The sequence below is a fragment of the Phasianus colchicus genome, chromosome 3 (genome assembly GCF_987193195.1).
Source record: "Phasianus colchicus chromosome 3, bPhaCol1.hap1.1, whole genome shotgun sequence".
NCBI lineage: Eukaryota > Metazoa > Chordata > Aves > Galliformes > Phasianidae > Phasianus > Phasianus colchicus.
The window spans coordinates 53,947,935-53,960,110 of record NC_143438.1 but is presented as its reverse complement, the minus strand read 5'-3'; the positions used below and the strand labels follow the sequence as shown (position 1 = coordinate 53,960,110).

At 42.5% G+C, this 12,176-nt stretch overlaps 1 protein-coding gene and 1 long non-coding RNA gene across 4 annotated transcripts in view; one reads left to right on the top strand and one right to left on the bottom strand.

The window, feature by feature from the left end:
* The window catches only part of PRKDC (protein kinase, DNA-activated, catalytic subunit), an 83,014-nt gene extending 72,353 nt beyond the window's left edge, over positions 1-10,661 (top strand). For all 3 annotated transcript variants that reach the window (XM_031612940.2, XM_090137566.1, XM_090137567.1), the window contains 10 exons: positions 1,151-1,355; positions 1,888-1,955; positions 2,221-2,441; positions 2,735-2,827; positions 4,838-4,927; positions 6,148-6,219; positions 6,299-6,500; positions 6,972-7,160; positions 7,747-7,886; positions 8,891-10,661. In XM_031612940.2, coding sequence (XP_031468800.2) covers positions 1,151-1,355; positions 1,888-1,955; positions 2,221-2,441; positions 2,735-2,827; positions 4,838-4,927; positions 6,148-6,219; positions 6,299-6,500; positions 6,972-7,160; positions 7,747-7,886; positions 8,891-9,095 — 1,485 coding nt within the window. In that variant the 3' untranslated portion in view covers positions 9,096-10,661. The remainder of the gene's footprint in view (positions 1-1,150; positions 1,356-1,887; positions 1,956-2,220; positions 2,442-2,734; positions 2,828-4,837; positions 4,928-6,147; positions 6,220-6,298; positions 6,501-6,971; positions 7,161-7,746; positions 7,887-8,890) is intronic.
* On the bottom strand, positions 2,829-6,305 carry LOC116242254 (uncharacterized). Its single transcript, XR_004169700.2, has 3 exons — positions 6,103-6,305; positions 5,151-5,258; positions 2,829-2,913 (listed from the first exon to the last, which is right to left on the bottom strand). It is a non-coding gene; the product is annotated as an uncharacterized LOC116242254 (long non-coding RNA).
* Positions 10,662-12,176: the final 1,515 nt, after the last annotated feature.

Below are 12,176 nucleotides of genomic sequence, written 5' to 3'. Positions count from 1 at the left end.
GCTTTGAGGGTAGGTTATTCAGAAAAGTTACAACTATGAGGAATTACAGAAAGGATTTTGCAAAATGAATTGAGATCTAGAATAGTGAAAGTTGGTGTAAAAAAAAAATAATAATAATAAAAAAAAAAGAAGTGATGCATGAAGAGGAAAAAAGCACAAACCCAAGCCTAATTTGCATGTAAATTGTTTGGATCTGAGCTGATTATTGCAACTCAAGAGCAAGCTCTTGATTTGTTATAGTTCGGTGGAAACATCAGCTGTGAAGAGTCAAGAGCCAGCAGGAAAGCTTAATGAGTGTAAGTTGTTAAGAAGACAAGCTATTGAATTATTCATTCACATAGCAGCCTTATCAGACCCACAATTTCATAGAATCATAGAATCCTTAGATTTGGAAAGGATCTTTAAAGGTCATCTAGTCCAACTCCTGCGATGAACAGGATAACTGGCCACTGTCCTGCTTTTGACCCTTACGCTTTTCTCATCTGGAAGAACTCCACTGTTAGCATCAGAAGTCCTTGATTAAACTGTCACAGTTAAGAAATCACATCTATGAATGGCTTATTGAGGGAATCTGTGAGTAATTGTATTTTGGGGGCCAGGAGATAAGACCACAGGTCTTGTAGCTTAAGGTGTGCTTTGAAAACGAGGAAATGGGAGGTACTGTCCCAGATCCTACTGAGAGTGAAAGCGTTCTGGGTCAGTTCAGTAGTCTCTTGGACTAGGTAGGAGTTGGACTTGATCTTGTGGGCCTTTTACAGCTCTGGATATTCTGTGACTCTGGAAGTGTAGCAAGCAGCATTATTGATATGCTGACCCAGAATCCAGCTGCAGCTGGAAGAGGTAAGAAGGGATAGGCTTCTGGTTTTGACATAGCAGAAAGGTTTTGTGGTCTAATTCTGTGGAGCTCTGGTATCATTGGGGTTGGGAAATGTCAGTATTTCTGTTGCCAGCAGCTGGTGGAGTCTATGAAACAGGCAACATAAGGATTTGACAGGCTAGAAATTGATGGAGGAAAAGAACTGGAGCAGGAAAAAGATGTTTCAGGAGGACAGATAAAACTGTGTGTCTGGATGGGAAGGTACTGTTGTAGTGTTTCTGGAGAGTTCCAAGCACTGTCCTAACAGGATTCATGTCTGTGAATGAACCTCAGGCTTTTGGGAAGGATTTTGACAGTCATTTTGGAAAAGACGGTTCAAAGCTGTTGGATATGAAGGCCTGTGATTTTAATGAAATCACAACATCTCTTCTCACAAAAATGAACAAAACCCATAAAGAACCTGCAAACCTGAAAGAGTGTTCACCATGGATGAGTGAATTCAGAGCTGAGTTCTTGAGGAATGAGCTGGAGGTCCCTGGTAAGTTCCCTTTCAGTGGTGATATTGGAAATGTCTCATACAAGAAAGCTGCTGCATCTGAGCTCTGCTGCTTATGTTGGCTGTATGGCCCTTCATTCTCACCTTCGCAGAGGTGATCTTAAATAACTGTTACTTAATCTCTTAAATCTGTTCTTCAGTTGTATGCCTGATTCCTTTTTCTTTTTTTTTTTTTTAAACTATCAAAAATTACATCTCTAACCTAAAGCATTCTTTTAAATGAGTGATTCCAGGAAACTCTGAGCATTAGATCTAATATATGCTTAATTCAAATTCAGCAAGGATGTGTCCTCTCAAACTATTAAGATCTGAAAATCTAACTGCTCAAGAAGGGAAGACTATTAGTAATTTGAAGATAAAAATGTATAATGAAAATGGATTTTTATGTATTTTCTTGAAAGATATAATTTTGCCAATACAACAAAATATTTAGAAGAGTTTTTCTATTATTAAACACATGATAAAAAATACTACTGTGTTAATTTTTCTTTTCCTCATCCCCACCCGCCCACAGGTCAGTACGATGGGAAGGGGAAACCTCTGCCAGAGTACCACGTGAAGATCTCTGGGTTTGATGAACGGGTATGTTTGTGAGCTTGAGTTCAAGTTCTGGTGTTATGCACCTGTGGCCATATTCGGTCTGAAGAATTTGACAATAGAAAGGTGGTTGCTGTGTACACATCTTGGAGCACTTAAATGCTGTTTTGCAGAACTTTCTTTGGTCTTTGAGTAGTAATTGAGCAACTTGATTGTGCCATCTGGGAACGCCAGACAGGCTTAATTTCAGTAGTGATTCTGTCAGACCAAATCTTGTGTCACAAATACTTGTTTTTTCCTGTCTTCCAAGATAATGGTATTGGAATCCTTGAGGAAACCCAAGCGCATAACAATCCGAGGCAGCGATGAGCAGGAGCATCCTTTTCTTGTCAAAGGTGGAGAAGACCTGCGACAAGACCAACGCATTGAGCAGCTGTTTGATGTAATGAACATCGTCCTTTCCCGAGATGCTGCCTGCAGCCAAAGGAATATGCAGTTGAAAACTTACCAGGTCATCCCCATGACCACAAGGTAGGATTTTATCTCGAGGGGCAGAAATTCTTATTGTAACATCTGTTGTTGCAGCGTTGGAAAGTATGGTCTGTGTGTGCCAGATTCTGGTTCAGAGTGTTTTGGGTCTTGGCTTGCTTTTGTATTTATTTTTTTTCCTTTTGAAACTGCTTTGTCTGGAAACTGTATGCCAGAGTATATTTAAATTGGCAGCTTTCTTTGGTCTTTTAGCAGACACTAGAATGCATTGCTTCCAAATAGTGTAGTTCTGACTCTAAGCTACTTGTTCATGTCTCTGATTACTTCTGTTCCAGGCTGGGACTCATCAAATGGCTGGAAAATACCTGTACTTTGAAAGAATTCCTGAGGAACAGCATGACTGAAGAGGAAGACACCAACTATAACAGGTGATGTTTGGCTTTGCTGTCTCTTCTAAAGGGATTCCTGCTAAAGGGTTCATCGTGATACTGACCATCTTGTGGCATCTTGTTTCCTTTATTCAAGGAAAAGAAAAAAAAGTACCTATAAGCAAGGAGGCACTTTGTACTTCCTGACCCAAATTAGTAATTAGCAACTGTTTGTTTAATGAGTACCATTGTACCTGGAATATCCTCCACCCAGCTTGTTTAAACAAGAGGCTTATAATCGTGTGTGACGTCGTTATCATCACCATTTCCTTATCAGCAGATTGATTTTTTACAAGCAAAGCATTTTGATCTCCTGATTTGATCAGGCAGGAAATGGACGTCGGTCAGCAAGGGGGGGAGAGGAGGTGGGGGAGCAGAGACAGACCTGTTCAGAAGCTGTGTTCAGCATTGAGTCCAGGATGGAGGAAATTGGCAGATATGCAAAACACAACTGTGAAAGAACATTGTCTCTGACTGTGTACAAAGGCTGGATGTGAATAAGGGAGCTTTATGTCTCTTGCTTGTAATTAAGGGATGAATATTTGTAAAATGGGTTGATTTTTAGCATGTCAGCCTGGAATTTTCTATATATCCAGTTTCTGTCCTGGAATTTAGAAATGTGGTTTCATTTACTGACTTCTTTCCTTAGTGCATGCTCTCTGTTTGGGCATGTCCAAGAGTTGTCATTGATTATTTTTACTAGTTCTCCTGCTTACAGGGCAGGTTGGAGGAAGTTCCAGTGTGCAGGTTGGACTGCAAAGAGCCTTTGTTTCTATATTTGTTGATTTTTGACTGAGCATTTAGGAGTTACTATAGTTCCCTCATCACTGGTATCTAGTTTGTTTCAGTGAGCAGCAGTGCTAATGTTGATTCCACTTCAATTACTGAAAGAGGAGGAGGACTTTCTTGGAAGCTTCTCATGAGAGGAGGTTTCTAATACTCTAAATGTAGATTATCCGTATCTTTCTAAAAACAGCTCATGATTTATCACACAGTTTTATTATTGTGTATGGACTTTAAATACTTCCCCTACAACTCTTCAGCTGAATCAGTTAGGACACTTCCACTGAGCTGTGGATGAACTCCTAAAGGAGGACTCTGAAATTCTTACAGGCAGTATTTCAGTTGGAGTGAAGGTGAATAACTTCCTGAAGTCTTGAAGTCTTTTATCCAAAGTGATGGGCTACTCAGTCTATAAATAATAAATATTTCTTAAATGAAAAGGATCTCTATGCCTCAGAATATGGCTAGCAGGTTTAGTGGCCATGATGGTGATGGGCTGATGGTTGAACTACGTGAGCTTAGTGGTCTTTTCCAACCTTATTGTTTTGGAAGAAGGAGAACAGATGAATGTTCTACTGGGTTGCTGTTTCTGTAGAACTGACCAGTTCTACAGCAGTTTAAAGGCTAGCATAATAATGTATGCAGGTAAGATGAGAGGAAAAAAAAAGTTGTAGGTAGTGTAACTAATGAAGTCTGCATTAATACTTAAGTCCTCCAAGTTCCCTTTCCTCCCCTTCTATACATGCTGAAAAGATAACAGACTGCCTTCTGCACCCCTTATCTGTTTGGATGGACAAAAACCAGTGTCATGGGGCAGGCTGCATAATGCCTCTCACGTGGATAAGAGATTGTGGTAAAAACATTTTTCCTTCCCTGGAGAGTTTATTTTAGGTCTGTCTTCTCAAGACAGCTTCTGATTTTTAGAGCAAATCAATGTCTTTGAGACATTAATGCCTAATCTTCCATTAAATACAACTGAAATGCATTCAGAACCTGGGGGGAAGGAGATGGATGGATCAACACTTGCACTGACTGCATAAACATCATTTTTGTAGCAAGGATAGAATTAATGTAGGCTATTGCTCCCATGCCCTCTGTGCTTAAAAATCCCATGAGTTGTAGTAGCAGTGCACACTCGATCTGCAGATATTCAGGTACAGAATTAGTAAGACAATACAGAGAAATCAACCTTACCATTTTTTCTTTTTTTCCTTCCTATGTTCACAGTCGAAAAGGACCTCGTGCTGCCTATAGTGACTGGCTGTCCAAAATAGGTGGGAAGGCACAAGGCTTATCTCGATACACTGCTATGTACAAGTAAGTTTTAGGAGAACTGCATGTAAAGTATATAGAGTATGCACACATACACACAATTTTAGGACATCCAGGAAAAAATAATCTACTTTTATAGTATGCTGGCTAGATCTATTTTTTGCTCGTGTGTTAGACTGCTTTGCCTAACATGAGATATTCTGCAGAAGGGCTTTAGTACTGATAAAATGCTAGTAGAGTACAGGAATGCTTGCACAAGTTTGCTCACCTCCTTAGGACAGTGTCTGGAAGCAGATGTTCTTCTTCAGCTGTCTTTTCTGGATATCTTATTCCTGATGATCCTCTCAGGTAGGCTGGCTGAGAGCCAGAGCACCTGCTGAAGTTGGTGGAGAATGCCACTATGATTCACTAATAAGTTTAGAATATGTGATGTGAGCATCCTCTCAAAGGAACTTCTACACCTGCCCAAGTCTCATACTGTGCTGAGGAAGGAGAGTTCCCAGTGGAGCATTTTGATGAGCTCATAACCTTCTTAAACAAGTGATGCTTAAACAGAAGCTTCTTGCTTCTTTGGGGAAAAGTTTGACTCGTTTATCTGAGTGTGTCTACATTAACATTTTCATTCAGATCAGGAATGTGCTTTTGGAGTAAATTCCCATTACCACTGCTTGCTTCATGTACTCAAGGTCAGCTCAGTGATGCAAGCCAGCGTGTCGCTGCTTTCCAATGAAACTCAGCTGGAAGTCTGCCCCAGTGCCTTCAGCTGCCCGCAGGCACTCTGCTTGTAGCAGTGGACCTGAGCTGGCCCAAAGCAGTCACCCTCCCTCCCCCGGATGTGTGGCATGAATGCCCTCAGCACCTCTGTCTCCCCTTCTGTTGCACTATTTTCTGGTGTAAATGCAACCACTGTGCATTGCTGAGAAGTTCCACGTAGGCTTTAGCTACTCTGCATAGATCAGGTTATCGAACCAGAAAGGTTGTATTGCTCCATTAAATCTTAACCCATCTACCTAATGTAGGGGAGACTAGACTGAACTACACTTCATAGTGTAGACTGACTACTTCATAGTCAGAAATTTTCATCTCAGGAATAACTGTTTGGAAAAAGGGACGAGGATTTATTTTTAATATCAGATAAAATATTTTGGGCAAGCTCTGTGTGTGAGTTGCTATATTGCTTACTGATGGAAATAAGCACACAAATGTAGTCACATACGTACCCTGGCTGTTATTTCAGTGGCTGACATTCTTTGGTCAATTTGCAGAAATGCAAGCCGCACAGAAACAGTTACTGCCTTCAAGAGCAGGGAGAACAGTGTTCCAGAAGATCTGCTGCGGTGAGTGTGCCTTTAATGACTGCTTGTTGGGAAACAGAAGCCTTATCTGCATGCAACAAGTGACTTCTGTTCTCCCCAGGAGAGCCTTTGTGAAGATGAGCACATCTCCTGAAGCTTTCCTGGCTCTGCGGTCCCACTTTGCCAGCTCGCACGCACTGATGTGCATCAGTCACTGGATACTCGGAATTGGAGACAGACACCTGTCCAACTTTATGATTAACAAGGAGACAGGTGGCATGGTGGGAATAGACTTCGGGCACGCGTTTGGCTCAGCCACACAGGTATTTGTTGTGTAACTTGTTTGTTACAGCTTTTGCATATGCAATTACAAATGCGTTCTCTGTACTTCAATTTGAGGTTTCCAATTTGCCATCCTTGTGATGCAAAATAACCTTTATTTCTAGCTAATAGAACAAAACCTGTTTCCAGGCTCTGTCAGGGAAACAGGGAGCTATAGAGTTTCACGTGGAGCGGAGAGGGTGTGAAGAAATAAACTGTCAGTCCATACAGTGGTGTTGTTTTACCATGTGCTTTCAGCCACTGCCACTAGGTGCTCACTAGCAGAGCTGTGATGGCACGGTGTGGCTCTGTTCCACTCAGCTGCACGATTTCACTTCAGTGACAGAGGAGATTTCAAGGCTTGAAAAGAAGGAGGGAAAAAAAAAACAAACTTGCAACCCTTCCGTCACAAGGTTTCTTACTTCTTGTTTTCTAATTCGTGTTTTCTTTTGGCTGTCCTTCCCATCGGTTAGTTTCTGCCTGTGCCAGAACTGATGCCTTTCCGCCTGACACGCCAGTTTGTGAATCTGATGATGCCAGTGAAGGAGTGGGGCCTCATTTACAGCGTGATGGTGCATGCCCTGAGAGCTTACCGTGCGGATCCTGATCTCCTCATCAGCACAATGGATGTGTTTGTAAAAGAGCCTTCCCTGGACTGGAAGGTGAGGACCTTTTTTCTTTCAGTTTTCTTCATGTAAAAATTCTTAAACCCTAGTAAGAACAGTACTGATCCATAAGGAGGCATTTCCTGCTGCTCTGACTCAGTGCTTCTTTTGTCTTTCTTGAGCTCATAGAGAAATCGGGCTTCAAGCATCTAAAATTCTGTAGCAGAATTCTATAAGTACAATGGTGATGGACAGAGAAGAATTGTCCATGCCTTTGCTGTCAGCATGCTGATCTTTGTCTGCACAATAACCCTAAAAATGTCGGTATCTTTTGATCATGTCACATTGCTTATAGCAGCAATATAAGTATTTTCAGCTTTTTGGACTGATTCATCTAATCAGTGCAGAACTTATACAACAACACTGTATTTATCTAATAATTACAGGGAAAAGAATCTGAAACAAGTTGTATTCAGGTCCACTTGTAAATTAAAAAGTAAATCATAGGCAGTCCAGATATCATCTCAGTGTTTTGCCCTCTATTGCAGCTGCAGTGAGGAGCTGCTGCTGTGACTTGGTGTGATGTGGCAGCTTAAAGGTCTTTTTATGTATGATAAATAGAGCAAAACTGTTTTCTCTTTAGAACTTTGAACAAAGGCAGCTGAAAAAAGGAGGCACGTGGATTAAGGAGATAAACACTGCTGAAGTAAACTGGTACCCTTTGCAAAAAATCAGCTATGTCAAAAGGAAACTTACGGGTGCCAATCCTGCACGAATCACTTGGTAAGATGCTCTCCTGTTTCAAATTGCTCCACTTAAGAGCTCTGGCACACTCCTGGGTCAGACTTCGCTCCCATCAGACAGAATGACAGTTGGGAAAGAGGAGAGGCAGACAGGGCAGAATTTCACCCACCCTTCTGTCAGAGCCGTTTGGTTCCACGTAGAGCTCTCTTGACACACTGCCAGCCAGAACGTCTCCCCGAGTGCTCTTGCTCCAGTTCAGGCTTCCTGAGCAGTTTTACTGTTCTGGCAGCACACGTTCCTACTCTGTAAGCTTGCTCAATTTCTCACTTGTCAGATTGCTGTTCTTTATGTTCATCTACACAGCTTTTAGGCTAAGGGTAGTATTTAAAAACCAGTGTGCTTCTGCTGGGTAGTTGCTTGAAGCAAAACCTGATCCAGCTGTAGAGGAGGCATAGAAGCACACTGCTTTCCAAAAATATAAAATATGAATGTGATGGCATTCTCAGGTCATTTCTGTCAGTCTGGTCAGGTCTGGCTCAAACTAGAATGTCTTTAAGGCTCAGTTAAAGTACAATTAATCCCTTCCATCCTCTTTTAAAAAGACATTCTGAGTTATTCCAAAAAAGAAAGAATGTAATGAAAACAAACTTGTTTTAAAACCTTAACACTTCTAAAAAGTACAAGGCTTAGGAGGAGTCTCCTGTCATCAGGGCTGTACTGGAAAAGGCAACAAAATACTCCCTGTAGGCACAGATGAGTGGAACAAGTGGGGAGATAACTGTGCATCCTTTCAGTTAAGAGATTTTTTACCAAATTGAAATATCCATGGTAATTATTCACCAGTGGAGGACACTAAAAATCACCAACCTTTGACTGGCCAAGCTGCCTTACAGCTATTTAGCTCCTCACCTTAAAAAATAAAGTTCCATTAACGGTGATGGTGTCCAAGATTAAAAAATAATAATAATAATAATAATCCACCCTACCTGTTATTTTTTTTGCTCGTTCCTTTTAAGAACTTATTCTTGTGTTCTCGATTTTAGTGATGAGCTGCACCTGGGCTATGAGAAGTCACCTTCTTACAATGACTTTGCAGCTGTTGCTCGTGGCAGCACTGACCATAATATCAGAGCCAAAGAGCCAGAGGATGAACTGTCTGAGGAGACCCAGGTGCGGTGCCTGATAGACCAAGCGACGGATCCCAATGTCCTCGGCAGGGTGTGGGAAGGATGGGAACCTTGGATGTGAGGCTGCGCTTGAAAGTCCAGTCTGACAAGGGGAGGGAACCCTCATACACAGCTGCAGCCAGTCCAACTTTAAGGCCAAGGAGTGAAAAGCCACTTTTATCATCGTTGGTTAACTTGACTAATACAGGAAATGTTCTTGTACTTATACAGTGATTTGTTTACATGGTTCTGTAACCAAACAGCTGTATTGGCCTCATGTTAAAATCAATGTGGGAAGAAACTGGTGAAGCTGCAGAGCTTTAGGGGCAATCTGGAAGGTGCTCCAGTCATGCAGACCAAAGCAGGAATTCACACCCTCTAGACTTGCAGCCATCCTTTCAGTGAAAGTGTGTGCTTTGTTCGTTTTTGTTTTTCTTCCCAAAGATCTTGCTGGAAACCATTCTGCAGATACATTATTTGTAATTAAAATGGGAAAGTTGTTCCGTCAGTAGAAACTGTAAAGCGTGCAGTACAACTAAACAGAAAATATCTTTTAATGCTAGAGAACATTGTCGTATCTGGATGGCTGTTTCATTTCTGGATGATGAGAAAGCAGTGATAGCACCAGTTTGTTACAGCAGTTTGGTTTTTAACATTTAGGCATTTTGGTCTGTGACCTCTGTACTTTATAGAGGTCTGCAGTCCTCATTTTTTATTAATGCCAAATTATTTCGGAAAGCCGAAGCCAAAAAGAGGCACTGACAGCACAGCAGAGAACTGCAGGCTCCTTGCCATACCTGCAGCACAGCGAAGTAATAGCTGTTGCACTTTGGTATTTGCGTGTTACAAAGCTGAGGAACTGTGCGAGGTTTGGCTCTTCTTGCTGGCAGCTCTCGGTAACCTTGGTGGCAGGTACAGCACAGGCAACAAGGGGGCAAGATAGTTCTCTTAAAACACTGTGGTTATTTGTTACCCAGAGTTCAATGCAGAAGATAACTTCCATTGATGTTTTTAATAATTATCATAAAAGGTGTAATAAAAGTGAGTCTTTGCCCTTTCACTGTTCAGGAGCATTCCTTCCTGCCTCTGTGCTCCAGTGCACCGCACACTGGGGAGCAGGGCCTGGCCTGGCTAAGGGAGATGAATTTGGGGAGGCTGCAGGCAGAGCCCTGATGGGTGGGGAAGGGAGCTGGCAGTGGTGCAGTAACTGCTGTTTGTTACCTTGTTTCATATTACAAAAAAGACCTCACTTATTGAAAAAATAAAAATAAGTCTTCAGATGCGCTGCTCACTTCTTAGGTTAGTTTAGGGCACTTAGCTGAAAACATCAGAAATTACCCATAGGTGCAGCTAGAGGTTAGAGGACAGGTTTTTTCCACAAGTGTGCACTGTAGTCTGTTTTTATATACGTGTGTGTGTGTGTTTTCATGGGCAGCTATAAAACAGGTGGCACTGTGACTGACGCTCGGTTCTGAAGTTGTCAGTCTACAAATGTAAGAAAGTTAAAGCCCAATAAAAAGCAACATGAAAAGGCAAGGAGATATTTAGTGATGAAGTGGCTGCTTGTAGGAGGTGTTAAATGGCACTTTTGGCACATACCTCTGATATATACAAGGTACTTTGACCTGTACCATGGAGGACAAAGTTTAGGTTTACAGTTTAACGAGGCTCTTCTCGTGGTGACTTTTGATACCTGCAGCAGCACTGGATGTCGCTGCTTGGCGGGTCTCTGCCGGGGCTGGATGTAAGCAGGAATGTGGTGCAAGTAGCTCTGACACCATGGGCCTTGACAGCCTTTGGGAGATGCCTACAGCACTTATAAAAACCGTTCAAAATAATTATAAAATTGGTTCTGGCCCTAAACGAAATGCTGTAATTTGAAGCCACAGCTACCTCAGTCCTATTAGCAATGTGTTTGTCAGCCTCACGAAGCAGTTGTGGAACAAAGTCTGCATAAAACCGCTGCCTTCTCACAAGCACTTCCCATGCAAAGTGAGTGCAATTACCCTAATGAGCAGTAAATGAGCAGGCTTTCTCTGCAGCTATATACGCCTGAAACTAACCTCCAACATATGTAAATTGCAGTTGTCATCCAGTCCACATTTGACTGCTTTAAATAAAATACAGAAGTTAAAGGGAATTCTGAAGCTAATCCATGAAGGAGCAAGGAAAGCACTGACGTAAGGAAAACCTCAGGCTGCTGGGCACTGTGCTTCACAGGGTGGTTTTGTTCTGGTTCCAGAAAAGAACTAAATGATGCAGGGCTCAAAGGCAAGAGATTGCCACAGGTCTCATGATGCACAGCACAACCTAGCAGCTGTCCACAAGTGCAGCAGGGCATTTCCTTCCTCAGTTAAGCAGCCAGATGTGGGCTGTAGCTGGAAGTGCATTAGTTGTGTCTGAAAAGCTATGCAGCCCATTAGCTTATACTCTCAGTAGGCTTCTGTTAGTGTACAGAGTAGTGCGCCCTTTAAGCTCACTGCTGCCATCCCTGTCAATCTTATAATTTCCCTCTAATTAAACATTGAACAGTCTGTTCAATGTAGAGGAAAACCAACTCCATCCTCCAGTTTCATTTCTTAATGACAAAGAAATTTGGGCATGCTGCATGTCATGCTCAGGTATTTCCTATTTCAATCCATCCCATCACCCCGCTCTACAGCTGCCTTTTCCAGCCCACGAACCAGGGTTCCCCTGGAAGCTGCTCTGTCACTGAGCCAGGCGAGGCCTCCAAGGCCCTGCTGCCATCAGCCCCTCTGGCACAGTGCCGTACATCTGCCTGGGCAGGAGAGCTCTGGGAGGATGGAGAGGATTGAAGTAAGGCTGAAGCCTCGCCCCGATTCCTTGCCTTCCCTTTGGGCCATCCCCACATTTAGCTCTGCACTCCTATTCCTCAGGTTCCTGGGAGTCACAGTGGCACTGCAGAGTGAAGTGTGTCTGTTCTCTCCAGAAAACTCCCAGAGAGTTTCCTTGTTTCTTTTTGTCTTCTATGCTCAAGCAAGACTGGTTCTTATAGAAATTCAGATGCTTTTTAATGCTCTGTAAAACTTACCGCAGGCAAGGAGGCTTAGTGCCTCAGGTACGCAGCAGTCTGAGTGATCCAAGTTCCTGTCTCTTTGCCTGTGAAAGTTGAACATGAGTCAGCAACATGCCCCTGCAGCAA